Source organism: Cydia amplana, chromosome 14, assembly GCF_948474715.1.
Source record: "Cydia amplana chromosome 14, ilCydAmpl1.1, whole genome shotgun sequence".
NCBI lineage: Eukaryota > Metazoa > Arthropoda > Insecta > Lepidoptera > Tortricidae > Cydia > Cydia amplana.
The window spans coordinates 7,536,440-7,555,811 of NC_086082.1; the positions used below are offsets into that span (position 1 = coordinate 7,536,440).

The 19,372-nt window shown below is 36.6% G+C and overlaps 3 protein-coding genes across 3 annotated transcripts in view; 1 reads left to right on the forward strand and 2 right to left on the reverse strand.

Annotated features, from left to right (window-relative positions):
• Positions 1-464: 464 nt before the first annotated feature.
• LOC134654042 (ADP-ribosylation factor 4-like) lies at positions 465-7,561 on the reverse strand. Its single transcript, XM_063509437.1, has 4 exons — positions 7,362-7,561; positions 6,798-7,063; positions 6,442-6,567; positions 465-603 (listed from the first exon to the last, which is right to left on the reverse strand). The coding sequence occupies exons 1-4, from the start codon at positions 7,426-7,428 to the stop codon at positions 511-513; spliced, it is 552 nt and encodes a 183-aa protein (XP_063365507.1). The 5' UTR covers positions 7,429-7,561; the 3' UTR covers positions 465-510.
• Positions 7,562-9,569: 2,008 nt separating this feature from the next.
• On the reverse strand, positions 9,570-10,806 carry LOC134654002 (ADP-ribosylation factor 2). Its single transcript, XM_063509371.1, has 4 exons — positions 10,627-10,806; positions 10,231-10,493; positions 9,963-10,088; positions 9,570-9,798 (listed from the first exon to the last, which is right to left on the reverse strand). The coding sequence occupies exons 1-4, from the start codon at positions 10,691-10,693 to the stop codon at positions 9,712-9,714; spliced, it is 543 nt and encodes a 180-aa protein (XP_063365441.1). The 5' UTR covers positions 10,694-10,806; the 3' UTR covers positions 9,570-9,711.
• A 341-nt stretch (positions 10,807-11,147) lies between these two features.
• LOC134654016 (putative uncharacterized protein DDB_G0282133) overlaps positions 11,148-19,372 on the forward strand; it is a 43,263-nt gene continuing 35,038 nt past the window's right edge. Inside the window, exon 1 of the mRNA XM_063509399.1 lies at positions 11,148-11,293. Within this exon, the coding sequence (XP_063365469.1) occupies positions 11,278-11,293 (16 nt within the window). The 5' untranslated portion in view covers positions 11,148-11,277. The remainder of the gene's footprint in view (positions 11,294-19,372) is intronic.

Here is a 19,372-nt window from a genome sequence, read left to right on the forward strand (position 1 = left end):
AGTTTTATTAAATCATAAAAATATTCGAAAAACTTAATAAATATCAACATAAAAAGTTAGCTATGCTATTTTATTTTCCTTACATGCATGACTACAAGTCTCACTCAGTCTATAACTTCAACAGTCAGCCGTCAGCAGTTTGTGCTGGTATTCAGTCACTGCCTTTAATACACGAATCGTTTTATAACACAATTTAGATAAGAATAAAAAATAAATGCTAATTATTATCACTTAAACATGTATACGTAATTTCACAGAACATATGAAAGAGGTTAACCTGACCTCGCATGTTTACAAATTGTCAGTTAACTGTGTGGACCGTGGTACAGTCAACTTCAAAGATGTGTTTACACTTTAACACCTTTGTAATAAGGTGAAAAATGTAAACATGCGTTTGACATCAACTGTACCTGATCTTTGGGAAATTAGAACAATTACATTGCCAGCAGTAAAAATCATGTTCTACCAAGCCAAGGGCATGATTTAGATTGATGCAAAGAAACTTAAGATCTACTTTTCCAACTTTGCAAGTTCGCTGCAAAGCCAATCAAAACCCTCAGACACTCCAGTCCCCTGATTTGCAACGGCAGATTGTACATGGATCTGAAAATTGAATGCGAAAGTGAGTGAAGCTGGTAACACGTTTTTCTTTAGAAGAACTGTGACGTCTTAGAAAGTTTAAGCTGCAATTAGGCATTAATGATTTTACTCAGGGACCGGAACCGCTTACCCTGAAGAGGGTTTTACCCCGGGTTAATGATAGAGTGGTTTTTAAAAACCCTATCAATTCGGAAAGCACATCATTGACTTACCCAAACGAAAAAATTACCAAATTGAATACAGTTAACTCGGGTAAGCGCTTACCAAAACCAAAAACCCTTTATTAAAGTTTCCCTATGAAGTGGGTTTCAAATGCGATCAAGCTATTTTAATCTCTGTGACCAAGGCTTTCGGCTGATTATTGCAGCAACATACAAGCGCATGGTTGACAATAGGTACAAGTATGGCGGTACGAGCGAGCCTACACACACAAATAAACAGACTTTATGCATTAGCCGTAGCGCTTACGCCTTTGATCAAGATGCTATTATTGCTTGTCCGTGCGCGAAAATATCGTTGTGATTTGCCGGGCGGCGGCGGCGAACAAGTCCGAGCTTGCTGTTTGTGTTTATAGAATTGTTCGGACGGAGCTCGTAATAGTGCGTTGCGGTCGGCGGAATTTTAAATTGCAAAATATTGTGAATACTTACTTCACTTGGTGGTTACGTATATATATATATATATTCTACGTTAGCTTAGAACATTATGCAGCAAAAGATTGCAGTAGGACGGTTAATCAGTTGTTAATTATTAATATTATACAACGCATGAGACTTCTCTTTCACAACTAGGGTTGCCAACCGTACTATATTATATAGTATTGTACTATATTTTGGCTCTCTGTACTATATACTTTTGGAAAAATATATAGTACGCTATAATACTATATTTCCGATTAAACGTATGTTACACTTATGTTTAGTATTTTATCTAAAAGTACCATATTTTTTTGAAATGTACTATATTTTTGATGCCCTATTCTGGAAAATACTATATTCTACCAAAAAATAGTTGGCAACCCTATTCACAACCTACGAAGTTTCAAGCCCCTAAGGTAGGGTTGCCATACGTCCCGGTTCGCCGGGACATGTCCCGGTTTGAAGCACGGTGTCCCGGCGTCCCGGCCGATAAGGAAATTGTCCCGGCTTAAAAATCAAAGTTATTTAGTAGGGGGCTGGACTTGGTAAATAATAATATACCTACATTTCTACGTTTCATATGGCCAAAATTAAAAAAAAATGTTTTTTCTACTCTCGTACTTTTATTTGTCATTTAAAGGGTCGTGCACACACCTTTAAACCCCTCTCTTATAGTTGTCAAGACAAGTCTTTAGTCTATTCCCCAAAAAAGTATTTGTGCATACACGCAGTATCTTTTTGGCACTTTTACGATACTTCGTGTAATCACCACTTAAAAAATATTGTATGGAATACATTGTTGCCAACCTAATTTTAATTGTCATTTCTGACAGATGAGTGAACCATAGACATGTTTTGGTTAATCATCATCATCATCATCAGTTTTCATCTTTATAGGGCTGTATCTCCTAAACCGTGCGTCGTAGCGCAAAAATAATCAAATTTTCGTTCCCCTTTGAAACCCGTAAGTAACATTTAAAAAACACAAAAAACTAAAAAAAAAATAAAAAAAAGAAAGAAAAATGTTTATAGGTTGTATCTCCTAAACCATGCGTCGTAGCGCAAAAATAATAAAATGTTCATTCCTCTGTAAGAAACCCCTAATTAATATAAAAAAAAAAAACAAAAAATAAATAATAAAAAACAAAAAAAAACTTTATAATGCTGTATCTCCTAAACCGTTCGTCGTAGCGCAAAAATAATCAAATTTTCGTTCCCCTTTGAGTCCCGTAAGTAATATTTAAAAAAACACGAAAAACAAAAAAAAAATTAAAAAAAGAAAGAAAAATGTTTATGGGTTGTATCTCCTAAACCGTGCGTCGTAGCGCAAAAATAATAAATGTTCATTCCTCTGTAAGAAGCCCCTAATAATTATTAAAAAAAACACAAAAGAGAAATAAAAAAAAAACAAAATAAAAACTTTATCGTAGTCAAAAATAATCAAATTTTCGTTCCCCTTTGAAACCCGTAAGTAATATTTAACAAACACGAAAAACAAAAAACAAAATTTCAACCCCTTTTTCACCACCTCGGGGGATGAATTATCAAAAACTCTGAAATTAGTTTTATATTGATAAAATACCTTTTTACGAAATTTCAACTTTGTAGCTTTAAATAAAATTGGAACCCTATAAAATTTTCAACCCCCCTTCGACCCTTTAAGAGACGAATTTTTAAAAACGCTGACATGACTTTTCTCGTATTTTAATAATATGCCATTTTACAAAGATTCAAGTCGCGCACTTAAAAAAATGTCTGACTTCCATACAAATCTTCAACCCCTTGTTCATTACCTTAACTTTAAGGATGAATTTTAGAAAAACGCTGAGATAGGTTTCTTCTTTTTTAATGAAATAACTTTTTACGAAGTTACAAATTCATAGCTTAAAATAAAATTTGAACCCCAAACAAACTTTCAACCCCGGCCTTTTTAACCCTTTTTAACCGACGAAAAAACGGAGGAGGTTCTCAAGTCGACGCGTATTTTTTTTATGTATGATCACATATTTTTTTTTACAGAGTAGTTCGATTTTGATAATTATTTTTTTATTGGATTTGGTATACCCCGAAGTTGGTCCCATATAAATTTGGAAAAAAAATCCAACCTTAAGGGTAGGAAAATAGGGGATGATTGATTTTTCACTCACCGATTGTAACGTATGACCACGCATAACTTTTTACAGAGTAGTCCGATTTTTTTCATTCATGTGTCGCGCTATTAACAATGCGTTAAAACTAAAAATGGAAAAATAAAAACTTTTTACAAAAAAAATAAAACCGACTTCAAAAAGGATGAAATAAAATATTATCCTTTTGGAAGTATATGCGTTACCAACTGATATGTTTGAAGTCGGTGCCAAGCCAAGTAGTAACAATACCATACCAGTCAAAAATAATCAGCTTTACGGCTATAAATCCCATTTTTGACTGGTATTGTTACTACTTGGCTTGGCACCGACTTCAAACATATCAGTTGGTAACGCATAGACTTCAAAAAGGATAATATTTGATTTCATCCTTTTTGAAGTCGGTTTTATTTTTTTTGTAAAAAGTTTTTAAAGGATGAATTTTTAAAAACGCTGAAATTGCTTTTCTTGTTATCTAATAATATGCCTTTATACAAGGATTCAAGCCCCGCAGTCACAAAAATGTTTGATCTCCATACAAACTTTCAACCCCTTTTTAACCCTTATAAAGGAAGAATTTTTTAAAAACGCTGAAATTACTTTTCTTGTACTCTAATAATATGCCTCTGTACAAAGATTCAAGCCCCGCACTCACAAAAATGTTTGATCTTCATACAAACTTTCAACCCCTTTTTCACCACCTTAGGGGATGAATTTTCAAGAACGCTGAAATGCGTTTTTTGCCGTTTTGAAATAATACCCTTTTAGGAAGTTTCAAGTTCCTCGCTTAAAATAAAATTTAAACCCCATACAAACTTTCAAAACCTTTTTAACCCTGTTATGGGATGAATTTTACAAAACGTTGAAATTACTTTTCCTGTCTTCTAATAATATCCCCAATACAAAGGTTCAAGTCCCGCACTCAAACAAATATTTGATATCCATACAAATTTTCAACCCCTTTCTCACCACCTTAGGGGATGAATTTTCAAAAACGCTGAAACAAGTTTTCTTGTATTTTAATTTAATACCTTTTTGCGAAGTTTCAAGTTCCTAGCTTAAAATAAAATTCGCACCCCAAGACGAATTTTCATCCCCTTTTAACCCCCTTAGGGGTTGAATTTCCAAAACCGTTGCAATTACTTTTTTTTGTAATCGGCAATTATGCCTTTCTAAGAAGTTTCAAAGCATTTGTAATGGATTCAAACTTTCAACCCCTTTTTAACCCTGTTAGGGGATGAATTTTACAAAACGCTGAAATTGCTTTTCCTGTCTTTTAATAATATCCCCAAATACAAAGATTCAAGTCCCGCGTTCGAAAAAATGTTTGATATCCATACAAACTCTCAACCCCTTTTTCACCACCTTAGGGGATAAATTTTCAAAACCGCTGAAATTAGTTTTCTTGTATTATAATAATATATCTTTTTACGAAGTTTCAAATTCTTAGCTTAAAATAAAACTTGAACCCCATACAAACTTTCCTCCCCTTTTTAACCCCCTTAGGGGTTGAATTTCTCAAAATCGCTTCTTATCTCTTGTACACTTTATAAATGTAATCTGGTGTGTAATTTTCAACTTTCTATCTTTTGTAGTTTCGGCTCTGCGTTGATGAATCAGTCAGTCCGTCCGGACACTTGCATTTATACAGGGTGGATTTTCTTTTTGGGTCAGTGAGGGCAGCTACCAGATCCCGTCCTGCTACGAGAAAACGGTCTAAGAAGACCTTCCCTCGATTTCAAATTAATGAAGATTGGCTTTTACAGATTTTGGAAAAAACATACAGGGTGCGAGAAAAAGATCATTTTTGACAAACTTTTTTTTTGATGCCAATCGATCCCATTCCTATTGAGGATCAAAAGCTTGTATGGGACCAAAAAAAATATCCATAGTAAATGTATGGAAAAAGTATTTATTAATTTGTGGCTTTTTAGTACATTGCCGTAAGTTGACCCCTAGGAAACGAATGATACTGGATAGGAATGGAATCGATTGGCATACAAAAATAGCATCTGAAAAATAAAAGTTTCCATTTTCATACAAATTGTATGGGAAAAGTTTTCCTCAATTTGTGGCTTTTCTAGCCGGAAATTTTTTTTTTGGTTCCATAAAAGCTTTTGATCCTTAATGGGAATTGGATCGATTGGCATCAAAAAAAAAGTTTGTCAAAATGACCTTTTCCTCTCACCCTGTATGTTTTTTCCAAAACCTGTAAAAGCCAATCTTCATTAATTTGAAATCGAGGGAAGGTCTTCTTAGACCGTTTTCTCGTAGCAGCAAAGGATCTGGTAGCTGCCCTCACTGACCCAAAATGAAAATCCATCCTGTATATTCCATGACGTCGTGTCACCAAACTCAGGACGCGAGTAACACGAGTAATTAGAGAGGACTCCAGAATGTGATGTGACTGCTCCAATTCACTCCACTTGTTTCGCTTTTGCGGCTGCCGCCCCCCCGCCCCCCGCCTACCTATCTCTGTCTATCCTGTTCTGTTCAATGAGAAAGGTAGAATCGCCGCCTACGTAGAAAAGAGACGGGAAAAGGGTTACCCTATGAAGGGGTAAGCGGTAAATATTATAGGCTTAACTACCTTATCTACACCCTATTTGATTTGGTAACCACATCTAATATGATTAATCATATTCAAAATGGTTTCCATAACGATAGGGTAAGCCAAACGATAGGGTAACCATGACCTCTGGGTAAGCATTTAATAGGGTTACTTTATCGATACGATTAATCTTTAAAAGGGGTTTTCCGGTCCCTGATTTTACTACTCTTCTATATACTAGTAATAATGATTCTTTTGTTTTTATCCTACTTAATTTGAGTCATGTGTTTGAAACAACTATCTAGGAAAAAATCTTACTAGTTACAGCAGTAGAATTAGTCAAATAAACTATTATCTTGTGAGTATGGTTGTTAAATTGTCTTAACTTTGAAGAGTTACCCCTTTATTCAACTAATAAAATTAATTCAATTTAATTATATTAAGAAACTTAAACCAACCTAATTATTTAAGTCTTGTAGGATGATTAATAGGTATGAATAATGGCATTAGTTACTATTAGACTTACAGTCCGGTTTTTCCATTGGTCCAATTTCAATGTTTTCTTCAGCTCATCTACACTAATGGCATCTGGCAAGTCTTGTTTGTTGGCCAGCACCAAGATTGGACAATGTTCAAGCTCTTTTTCAGTCAGCTGAAAAAAAAAGTAAATTTAAAACTATATCTCTATAGTGTTGTACTTGTGTTGTACTCTTCGCCTGCTAGAAAACGTAATTTGAAGAGCGCAGGCTGCACAACCATTGCCCAATATCAACCTGTGCATTCCAACAAGGTTCATGATGACGCGCTACTCATGATAGACATGGCATTCTAAGGGTAAAAATAATGAAAGCTAGTTTATGCAAATTAGTGAAATACAATTACCAGTCTATGCAGTTCCTGCTCTACAACATCCAGTCGCTCCTTATCCGTTGAATCAACTACAAATATTATTGCCTTGGTATTGTGGAAGTACTGATTCCACAAAGGTGTTATTTTGTCACCACCACCAATGTCCCACATTTCATAACTGATGTTGTTACGTTTCACGGTTTCCAAGTTGAATCCAACTGTGTGAGTACTGTCAATGGTGGTGCCATCTTTCAGCCTATATAACACAGTTGTTTTTCCCACACCTGCATTCAGACCCACTGAAAAATAATAGTTTAGTAAATACAATCAGAAGATTGAACACATATTAACTTACATTTATAGACGGGTCTATCGCGTTTTAGGTATTTATCCATATTCTAAAAATAGACTCCCACTGCTCCCACACAAAGGTAGTTTGTAAATATGCTCTTACACATATTTTACAAAGGTCATAGGTACAAAGAAGACAAAATAGACAAAAACAATAACACAATATGGAAATATAAGGGTCATTACAATTTTGTACAAAACCATCGCGAAACAATTTTATTAAAAGGAAATTCATCAACTACTTACAAATTAAAATTCTAATCGGCGATTTGCCGAATATCTTGGCATAAAGGTTTGAAAAGAAATTTGCCATCTTTTGTCGTAAACTGTTCCTCGAGCGACCGACACAGATTACTTTGTATTTAAAACTGAGCTGGTACTAATACGCCACCCACTGAAACTTGTTTACTTGTTTGGTCTAACTGCGTTGTTGCACCGGCTGACTCACTGGCTCGGATGAGTGGATTGAGTGGTGACATCATAGAACGTAGTGATTATATGCTCTTTGATCACCACATCATGAATGTCACTGTCACGTTAAATAGCATAGTTAAATAGGGTACGTTCATAATACATGAAACCATGTAAAAATTTGTTTTTTAACGTAACGTTATGCAATATAGTTGGTCAAACCAATTTGTCAGTAAATAAGAACAAAAAAACTATATTCATCTTTTTCTTTTGGGTGCTAGTACTAGTTGAAGACAAAGATAGATAAGATAGTATGATTCTCTCTATGTTTGAAATGAGACAGTCCTTTGACAAACTATACTTTTGCCTTAGCACGAATATAGCAATTTCTTTATCTGCCTATCGCTCTATTACACAAGAGTGAAAGAGAGGCAGACAACATGTCGATTTGTGTCTTTAGCGGTACTTAAAAAAAAAGCATTTTTCTCTGTCACTCTAATTACACCTTCATTGGAGTAAAAGAGAAAGATCCCCTCAATTTGCGAAATTAGGGTTTCGCGGTAGCTCCTCTGTTGTAAGCTTGTTGTAAGACGTAGTGCGTCACTGTCTGACATGGTGAGGAAAGAGATGCAAAGTCTAAAGCCGGCTTCCCACGGCCCGTTTTTTCACAGATCTGACCGCGCCTCTACAGGCCGAAGATCGTGGGAACGGTCGCATCCGACGAGGCCTGTCATCACCCGTCCGATCCGTCGGGAGTCGGTAACTTCAAAGGCGCGTCGCGGCGCGGCGCGACGGTGCCTGTAGGAAGCCTGTAGGGGCGCGTCTGCGTCGGTTCATTTCACCTGGGACAGCGCACAGGCCTCGTCGGATGCGACCGTTCCCACGATCTGTCGGCCTGTAGAGGCGCGGTCAGATCTGTGAAAAAACGGGCGGTGGGAAGCCGGCTTAATCAACCGCACAGGCATCCACAGGCGTGGCGCCATCCGGCCTGGCCTGTAATAAACACGGGCCGTGGGAAGCCGGCTTTACTCGAACAAACCTGGGGCCTATACCAAAGAATAGTATAATATATAGGACAGCCTATACCGCGAAAATCAAAAAAATAGTTATCTGCCTCTTTCGTGCGATACGAGTTGCATGATAGGAATAATCATACATATTTATTTTAGCATCATCGCAAAGAAGGTAGAAGTTCGGTAAGATAAGACTAAGGTCCAAGAAGAAAAAACTATTTCGAAATTTTATTTCAGGACAACATTCCAATATTACTACTAGTTTCTTGGCTTTGGACTTCAGGTGTTTACCCTACTCTTTCTTATTTTATCATACCTCAGAAAAATTATAGTGTCTGATGACTAATAAAGGCAAAGTAACGGTAGCAGTAGCAAAAGGCACAGTTTATTTACACCTATATTTTATTTGCCACTACTATTATAAACTTTAAAATATCTTTAGCATACATTAGCAAACTTCCAATCTTAGGGCTTAAGATAAGATACAGCTTTCTCAAATAGTGTAGAAAGATTATTTGGCCAATCGAAAGTTTTACATTATATACATTTCATTACACTGGACATTGGAATTGAAAGCTGAATATTTATTGTGCCATTGGATTACATTGGATAAAGTGTTACGGAAATGCCCACGCTTCACAGTACAAAAGCAGTTATGAATTTTATATAATAGTAACTTACACACAATAAATTATAATGTCTAATCAAATTAACCATAGGAATAGTAGTTCTATAACATCCGGACCATTCTATAACAGTTATTGTCTCTATTTATTATGTATACTTGTTTCATACTAAAAATGTGTATGTTAACACCCCAATTGTGCTGCCTATAGATAACTATAAATGCATAATCCAAGTTTGATACACAATACATAATCTTCTGAAATTTCTATTCAAATTGAATAGGATGAACTTCCTGTTGACACAAAGAAGATGATAGTTTAAATATAATATGACAATCTTAATGATGTTTAACAAAATGATAAATATTCACCAAATCAAAGTTTTAGCCTTAAAAATATTAAAACGACCTTGTATAATTAGTAACATACAAATTTAAAAGTCTTTTGAATTCAATATAGATTGAACAACATTCACAATATGGGAAGTTTTCAGCCATTTTGGGAATGTACTCTCTGACTCCCGGAGACTGCAAGGAGTGTTGAATCTCACTTTTTCGCCAGTTCATTGGACAGCCAGTCAAGGCCCTCATATAGGCCCTGTCCTTGTGTCGCGCAGGTAGCTTGGATGTACCACTGGAAATAAGTTTCATTTTTATTGTATTGTATTCACCCTCAACAAAAACACACAAGTTGTAAATGGTTATCAATCTTTAAAACATAAGAATTTTCACCAAATCAATCATTCTTCTTTACTATGCTTTTCAGCCAGACATATTTTAAAGCAAATAGAAACTTACACGGCGGTTTCTCAGGTTGTTCAAGTTTAGTGCATTGGTCAACTCGGCTGCAGTCATTGCATTAGGCATGTCCTGTTTGTTAGCAAACACTAGGATAACTGCATCTCTCAACTCATCTTCTTTTAACTGAAAAAAAAAACAATGAAACTAAATATTTGAATAAAATTTGAATTAGCTACTTTATTCTGATCATATTATAACACAGTTTGAAATAGGCATGCTTTAATCACAGTCAACTAATATGTATAATTTATCACAGCATAATTACCATATTAGCGAGCTCATTCTCGGCTTCAGCTATTCTCTTGGTATCACTAGAGTCTACTACAAAAATAAGACCCTGAGTGTTCTGGTAGTAATGACGCCACAGCGGCCTGATCTTATCCTGACCGCCGACGTCCCACACCGTAAAGCTAATGTTTTTGTACTCCACTGTTTCTACATTGAATCCAATAGTCGGTATAGTTGTTACTATTTCACCCAATTTTAGTTTGTAAAGTATAGTGGTCTTCCCGGCGGCGTCGAGGCCCACTGTAAAACAAGGTTAATGTAAGAATTATAATATCCGTAACATATTGTTGCAGTCTTTAATTATAAGGTAATGAACCATAAAAGAAACACGATTCAACGCTATCGTCTGCCGATGAGCTGTCAATTGACTTACCCATAAGGATACGCATTTGTTTCTTGCCGAAAAGCTTTGTAAAGACACTTGATATCGTCAAACCCATGGTTAAAGTTATTTATTTCTTATTTAACTTTTGTCTGAGTATGCAACGACTTCTTACAACACAACAGATCACTTCGAATAAAATGATACACGTCGTTTCTTTACTTCCAATTTTCTTAATTTTTATACTAATATTAGTGTTGTACGAGTCGGTGCTTTATTTACGGTTATTGACATACCGTATCGTATCTATGTCATTCTAGACACGTCATCTTTTTTATGTTGGCTAACCTAATTTAGTTGGTGATTTATATAACAATTTCAGTGCTTATATAAAAAATCAAGTCCACCTTTGTTATTTTTGAATAATAAATTTTATATCTACAAAAAATATTTATAATAATCGATAGAATCTGACGGGACAAATTCTTAAAAGGGCTTTTTTTGAATGGAACAAACCTCGTATTCCGGAACGTATCCGTGGTCTAGGCATGAACAATAAAAATAATAGACAATATTTTGCCGTCAAAATTTAACCAATGAGAATCCTATAAGTTTTGAAGGCAGAGTTTGATTGCTGTCATGCGTCGTCATAGAAACGCTTTATTATTTTATTAACTTTTCTTTTTTTTGGTCGGGAACGACATGGAGACTAATGAAGGTGAGTGTTTTGAATAATATTTTCTTTATTGGTGAATTTTGATGCTTATTAATGTGTTTTTGAACTTGACCGTTAATGTTTATAATAATATTTCAAAGAACAGGTTCACCTGACGACTAAATTTCGTTAACGTCAGATAAGAATCAAGGATTAGAAATAATTATTACTTATCGTCTTTTTTTGGCAATGGCTTGAGTATTTAATTCATAGTTATTATAATAATTCAGCTCGTGAATTAGCAGCACGGATCTAGGTTTTATATAAAACCCTCCCAATTTTTAAATCGCAATGCAAAAAGGAGCAGACTATATTTTTTGACTCTACAATAATTATACTGATTATATTTTACGGTTATGTGCAAAATTACCCAATATACTTAACCCATAAGTTTCATTGTCTTGATTTTCGTTATCTCAAGTCCTGTTGATTAGTGATAGATCTGCTTGGTTACGTATATTTATTTTTGATTATGCCATGGCTACGACCACATACGACACACCTAAGCTCTACCAACTTACACTGAGCAAGCTCAAACTTTTCTGGTGACAAATATTAATTCATTAAGCATAGGGAGGTGTCCAAGGACACCAATCAAAACATTGCATAACTCTGTTATTGTTCGAGATGCTTGACATTGCGCCTACTCAATCAAAGTTAGGCGTCTGTCCCTCTAATGTACTTCTCGATTTTCCATGGCCATACCTCTACTAGAGGCTATAATTTTATACTATGTCATTGCAAACACATGTACCTACCTAGGTACAATAATGGCAACTAGACATACCAATCAAGATACCTATTCCTAAAGCAGAAGTGAGCAAACACGGCGCAAGGCAATGCTTTATCGCGCTTAGTTTCTATGGGCAGTAAATATGCAATGGTGCGCAATAGGTAACATTACGTCATTCACGCGAAGGCGGCACGCTCGTTGGTTTAAGGACTAAATTAAATTGTACAGAAGAAAACTTAGGTCGTTTCGTGTGTGAGGATCTTAGTAAACAATGGCGGTTTAGTCCTTAATTGCTTTCATCTGTTCTGCCAGCCACTCCTGCTTTTGCAGCTTTGGCATTCTGTCAGCGGATGTTCATAACACTTACCTACTGACAACTTGCTGCAGGCGAATCCAAAACAAATGACCCCCAATTACACTAAAGGTTCAAGTTGGAACCCGACCGCAGACGACGTGTCGCCGCTTCTTGGTGTCAGGTCGCTATGTTACGATTTCAATTCAAACCCATTTGCAGACGGCAGCTATATCCAGTTGGTTCCAAGTGAGAGAAGCACAGCACTACACTAGGTGATCTGCGGTCTGGCGACAGTGTCGTCTCATCTACCGCTCACCGACACGTCGCTAACTAATTACGAAAGTTACGAATGGCATTCATAGGAATGCATCATAGTCAATAGTCCTGGTAGGTAGTGCCGCAGCGATACGTAGTGCTGCTGTCGTCTGCGGTTGGGTTCCAACTTGTACCTCTAGGTTTAATAGTCTCGGAGTAAAGTTATTCTAGCTTCATGAATGATCCTATCCACATCCTATCTATTCAGATGTCTGTTGATGTTGACCCCTCGATTGTTTTGTCTTATCTCTTCATTTTCTTGACGTAACTACCCTAATACAATAACGTGTGATGTAATGGCACGTAATGGCGACTGTGTAGTGTAGTAGTGGAAACAGCTCAGTGGAGCGAGGTTTTTGTACATACAAAACAAATGAAGGATGTGTGTGAGGAATGTCTTGCGAGATGTACTTAAGCAGCGGCCAGTGGTGCGCGCGCTCCGCTCCCGTCTCGTCACACCCCGCTATCTTATTTAAAAAGAGCCCGCTACACAGCCTCGCTACGCATCCTCGCACCGCTCAGCTACCTCGCACATCTCTGGTGGAAACATTCACAACGTTCCGCATCCTCGCTACGCATGCTCGCACCGCTCAGCTACCTCGCACATCTCTGGTAACTTGATTTACTTACCCTTTACAAGAAAGTGTCCGCTCCCGCGCAAAAAATATCCCATATTTTTTTACATCAGGGAAACTTCATTCTGTGTTGTTGACCAGCGTGTCGTACTGTGTCGTCGGGGTGTGCTCCAAGTTGCACTCAAAAAGCACGCACCTGGAACCCTCCTCGCGCCTTGTCGCTAAGCAATCTCGTTCTATCGTACTAGTGTTGCGACTCGAGGCTTTTGACAAACCTACTCTTCTAGTAAGAAAGCCCATCTCCTCGAGTCTTTAAGACACTACCACAGTACATTGTCATTGTTATGATTGATTGGCGCTAAGTGACGTATCCCCCACCACTACAACGGATAGGGGACCGCAGCCCTTTCCTGTGCGGGATACACGGATGACTAATTGAGTTCTAAGCAGAGAAATAACTACTGTAATCGATCTTAGTGACAAAACGATATTTTATTGGTCCTCAAATACCAGAACGAATTGGCAAACATCACAATATTCTATAGTGATTTTTTCAAAACTCAGCAGTCCAAAAAACTGAAAAACTGTATATTACTATTACAACAAAGCGCGCTAATAAAATATATGACACGCTCTTATGGATCTACTAATTAGAATGTATCAGATATTTTTGCACGCTCCGTTGTGCAAGATATTATTGCAGGTAACTGTACAAAGCGCATGTACCTATACCTACCTGCTATCGTGAGTGGGCTTCGCAATTTTTCCGAAACCCTACGAGATTGTAATACCTACTCGTACATGTACGGACTATAAAGTTTGTCATCACGGTCAACTGTCTTATCAATCTTATTCGAAGCCGCGATCATGCGTCTTCTGGTCACGATTGTTTGTTTTCCCTGACACGCTTTGAGCTTAATGTTTGCCTAGGTTGTCGTTACCTGACTAACCTGGCAGACTTTATCATTTGTCACCGTTATGGTATAACTATTTACTTATTTAGATATCGGCAACCTCGTAATATTTCTCCAATATGCAGGTTATGTAAAATTGCTAATGGTTGCTGTGACAAGGCGGATATGCACTTTGATCCACAATATAGATTTATAACATTTGTCAGAAAATATTTGTTAAAAAATAAATAATTAGATAATAAGTTTAAATTTAAGTATTTTTATAGTTGTTTACTTATATATGTTTTGCATGCGGTGTTTACCTGTAACTGATTGTGACACCACTCCTTATATGTAATAGCTAGTACTTTTTTAATGTATCGATGTCAACAATTGTTGGTGAACCTTAAATAAATAAAATAAAATAAAATAAAATTTCCATGGGAACTTATTTGAGTTAAGAAAATTACAAGGGAGATTTCCATATTTCCAGATTTTACAGTAATATTACATTATTTTTAACTTATTTAATACGTATTGCGTTTACTTTTCAAGGGAGTTTTCAGAAAATAGTCTACGTACTCAATTATTACCGTGAGTAGTTAAGAAAAGTTAATCGCTGTCAGTTTTGTGCCGACAATTGGGTTCACTATTTTCTGAAAAGATACAGTCGTTAAAACTAACTTGAAGTAAAATAATGGTTACGGTCTTACGGTTAAAAATTCTTTTTTAAAATATTATTAATACAGTTCGACCTAAACTTGATAGGCGTACGAAAATGCTTGAAAACATCCTGAAGGTCACCTTAGTTACACAGAGTTTGAGGACAATGCTCCCGGCGTTATCCGGATGAACGCTCGCAGCTTGAGTTTACCTAAAGCTGTGCATGAATAAACATGCTCGATAATAAATATCTACTTAAATCATCTTATGGCTCCTCTACACGATGGCCCAGCGCTGCGCCAGCGAGATGACCTTGTGGTGGTTACACGATGGCGACATTCAGTTGTGATCTAACCGGTTTCCAAGATGGACGTGGAAGCATTAGTCGTTGCAGCAATTTATCTATACGCCACGAACCATTATTTTCACCAAGTAATTTAAAAAAAATGGCGTATAAGCTGCAAGAGTTTTTTGATGATACCTACTTCCCGAAAATAAATGAATATTAGATTTTTTAAAGAATTAAATTAATTAAATATCTTTTTTAATTTCATGTTATTTACCTTATAATTTGCTTTTAAATGATTTTAGAGCATATTATAATTTTTATTTAATCTTGTTACTAGCTTACCAACATATACTTGGTCAACCAGATCTTGACAGTAGAAAAAGGCGGCAAATTTGAAAAATGTAGGCGCGAAGGGATATCGTCCCATAGAAAATTTGAATTTCGCGCCTTTTTCTACTAACAAGATTTGGTTGACCAGCTACAGCTGTGCAAATTTTGCATTGTGAGTACTTACTATATAGAGTTAGATATGTATCTAATATTCATTTATTTAACTATAAGTGTGTAGGTATTGTTATACTTATTTATTTAAATTGTAAATGTAGGTACTGTCTGCGTAAATTTCCTATTCCTTCATTACTTCCATAACGAGGCCACGTACTCGTCATTTTAATAAAAAATAACGAAAATTGATACTGAACACAAACGTCCGCGCTCGACCGTGTTCGAGTACGCACTGTGGATTGGGCCACGTGTAGATGCGTACCGCCATCGCTGGCCCAATCCCTTTGATGTGCGGCCGAAAAACCGACACCGCGGCCAACCCATCGCCATCCCGCGCGCCATAAGCCAACCGACACCACTACCCCCTCTGCACGTTGGCCCAACATATTGGACCAATAGGTTGGGCCATCGTGTAGAGCAGCCATTAAATGTCTAACAACAATGTTCTAAGTTCTAAATACGATAGGGTGGCTGCTATAGTTAGTGGCCACTAGCCACTACACAGTAAATGGCCACTCCTTACAAGTTATAAATCAGAAATAAACAAGACAATTTAAGTCTTATTGTTTAAAGTGGCCACATTCCGGGATACATATACTTTTTCTGGCTCAGGACCGCTTCGGCCTCAGTTTCATTTCGTCATCTCCATAAATCGTCCACAGTGCCATGTCGTCAGCCTACAATTCCTAAATCGTCACCTTCCTAACTTGCCTACTTTCTGATATCGTCAATACCCCATTTTGTCTAAATTCCTATTTTGACCATAGTGCCAACTCGTCCAATATCTGATATCGTCAATATACCATTTTTGTCTACGTTCCTATTTCGACCAAAGTGCCAACTCGTCCGCGTTCTTTTATTTGAATTGAGAATGTAGAATTAATACTGATTGTCACTTAAACTGTCAGAAGCAGCACACATTTTATTCAAATAAAATATTTTTTCTAGCTCAATAGGTATCTAAGAAAGACAGATAAATAGGTAGTTACAAGTGTTTTTTTTTTTTCAGAGATGGACAACGAATATAGCCAATCAATGATGATGTACTATTAGGGCTGCTATGTAGTTGACGAGTTGGCACTGTGGTCTAAATAGGAATGTTGACGAGTAAGCACTATGGACGAATTAGGAGTGTTGACGAATCGGCACTGTAGTCTAATTAGGAATATAACCAAGTTACTACAGTGGCCCACGTAAGAAAGCGGGCGAGATAAGAAAGTGACGATATAGGAATGCTGGCGAATCGGAACAGTAGACCAAATGCGAATGAGAACTACTTAAGAAGTTGCCGAAATGAAACTGAGGCCGAAGCGGTCCTGAGCCCTTTTCCTCAGTAACAGTAAAAAATTATGAAATTGAAATCCTTTATCGTTTTATGACCAAGCGGTTCACAACTGAATTTGGTTGACATCCTAATATCAAGTTTAGTAGCACTTCGTTCATGCTTTCTCTAAGTTATAGAAGATGTGTTTCCAGAGTAAAATTCAAAGTAGGTAGTCGACAAAGTAAATAAACGGAGAAATTTAGATGTTATCTACCAAAAAAATGGTTGTAACTCGTAGTCATTTCACTGCGAGATTTCGTCTTAAATGGCTTTTGATCGCCGGTATAAGCATATTGCACATTCCCATTTGTCAATTAAACATTACTTGCAGCTTTCTATCGAATAATTAGCATGTTTGAACATTATTTGTACTTTTTACATCTTAGATTGAAATCGATTGAGAACACTTCGCTTTTCAAACTTTCTTTTAAAGTAAAACATATTTATCATTGTATCTGGCACAATTTTGCTTTAATAAAGTGTAATCACTGTAATCAGATATCGTTTTGTGGGTGTTCATTAGATACAATCGCTAGCACGTCGGTATACAAAGCTCTGTCTGTCGCTCACGACAGAGATACTAATGACCCGCGAACAACGTCCGTAATCAGCACTTATGGCCAGTCATTGTCGGGTTCGGACTTCGGAAACTAGTTTTAAACAATTGTTAATCTTAGGTTCATTAGGACATCAAAACCCATTTGCATCTATTCGCTTTCTTATAATAAATATGCATTCTAAAGGAGCCCTAGATCCGCTTAAGAAACTAATTTTAAGGATTGCTAAATATTAATATTAATATTGGATTGCCAATAGCGACTAAAAATTCAAGTGAGTGAAACCGTTGTCGTATAAACAGTTTAAAATATGTCTCACGAAAGTTTAATATCGATTGCTAAAGCGTTAAATATTATGATAAAATGAACTAGCTTGCCGACTAGTCTAAGATTTCAGACCATATGGAGGCGTCTTTTAAATTAAAATTTGCAATCATTAAACTTTTCTTCAAAGAAAGTAGTTAAAAAAGTATTTCATAAACCCAAATGCATTAGGAATAGACATCAAACTAATTCAAAGTGCACTATCATAAATCTATTTATTTTTAGGTTTTAGAACATCTATCAAGGGAGTAGCATCAAAAACAAGTTAATACCAGAAATTTGAGTCTGTTATTGTTACCAGCATCTTTGATGAAGTTATCGACAAATTTGTGTTTGACTACTATTTTATGTAATTTGCTTCGTCACGGCCCCCATAATGTTCCGGTAATCTCTCTCCAATCTACATTGCAGCCTATTTGCTTCACTTAACTACGTAATTGCTTTAGAACGTCCGACACAAAACACTATCGCTATGTTAATATTCTTCGCGTCTAATCTTTAATCTGAATTTGTTTGGAAACTTATATTCGGTAATTTTATATTTTCGCCAGTCACGACGCGAATTGACGTTAACTTTCAATTTGAATTGTTTGATACGGTGCCGGAATACAATAATGTATATCAAAGCCTACTCTTACAATAAAGTCTATTGCGTCAAGCATTTAGAGCTTTAGATAAGGATCTGCCTTCTGCTCTTTTACTGCTTTGTTCAGTGCGTATATGTATAATTACTTGCTTCTGCCCACGACTTCATCTATAGTTCTATACCACTATACTATAGTGGTGGATGAAACTATAGAACTATAGTGACTATAGTATGAGTGGTATATACCACTTCCATAATAAATTTCACCCGCCTTATCACCCTCTTAAGCGATGGTTTCCGGGATGAAACTAACCTATTTCCTTCCCCGAGAGTCGCGGGCCGAGACGACTCAAAATACATATCTCCAAATGTCATCTAAATCGATTCAGCGCTTCAAGCGTAAAGAGGTAACAGAAAGACAGACAGATTTACTTTCGCATTTATAATATTAAGTATGGATTGTAAGATTTAATACCTGTACGATTGACTCGAGTTGTGGCCATCAGATAGGTACATTGTCTTGATCTTCGTCTTCGTTAAGAGGCAACAGGAGTGATGAGGAGTGGTCATTTCTCCATACAAACGTACTCGACTGTTTCCTCCGTGGGTTTTGAAGCTAGAGCAATGATTTTTCCAACACAGATTAATATTGTCAATATCTGTGTCGGACCGTTTTGCTTTTTTTGATATTTTTGTTTTTTAAGGCGCTAGAGCCCTTCAAAAATGGCCAAAATGGCCTAATTGACTATGCCGCAATGAGAGGCGTGGTATTCAAAACTGATATCAATTAGCCAAAAAAGCAAAACGGTCCGACACAGATAATTTCATAATCATTTAGATTTCCAAATTTGGTTACGATTGGTTAAGTTTTGGAGGAGGAAACAGTCGAGTACGAAACCTCGATTTTTGAGATTTCTATACGCAGGATTTTTCGCCTTGTCCTTATCGCACTAGTTTTAGGAGCCGCTTCCGTTAGCGAGACGGGTATATTTACCTAAAATATTTAAATCTCAGCTCCTGTTTC

Bases quoted from the DNA above. Each gene is read 5' to 3' on its own strand.
- LOC134654042 (XM_063509437.1), bottom strand. From the start codon at position 7,428: ATGGCAAATTTCTTTTCAAACCTTTATGCCAAGATATTCGGCAAATCG. The intron at 7,064-7,361 runs GTAAGTAGTTGA...ATTATTTTTCAG, and splicing joins GCCGATTAGAATTTTAATTT to TGGGTCTGAATGCAGGTGTG. The intron at 6,568-6,797 runs GTAATTGTATTT...TTTTTTTTTCAG, and splicing joins AGCAGGAACTGCATAGACTG to CTGACTGAAAAAGAGCTTGA.
- LOC134654002 (XM_063509371.1), bottom strand. From the start codon at position 10,693: ATGGGTTTGACGATATCAAGTGTCTTTACAAAGCTTTTCGGCAAGAAA. The intron at 10,089-10,230 runs GTAATTATGCTG...TTTTTTTTTCAG, and splicing joins AGAATGAGCTCGCTAATATG to TTAAAAGAAGATGAGTTGAG. The intron at 9,799-9,962 runs GTAAGTTTCTAT...ACTTATTTCCAG, and splicing joins ACAACCTGAGAAACCGCCGT to TGGTACATCCAAGCTACCTG.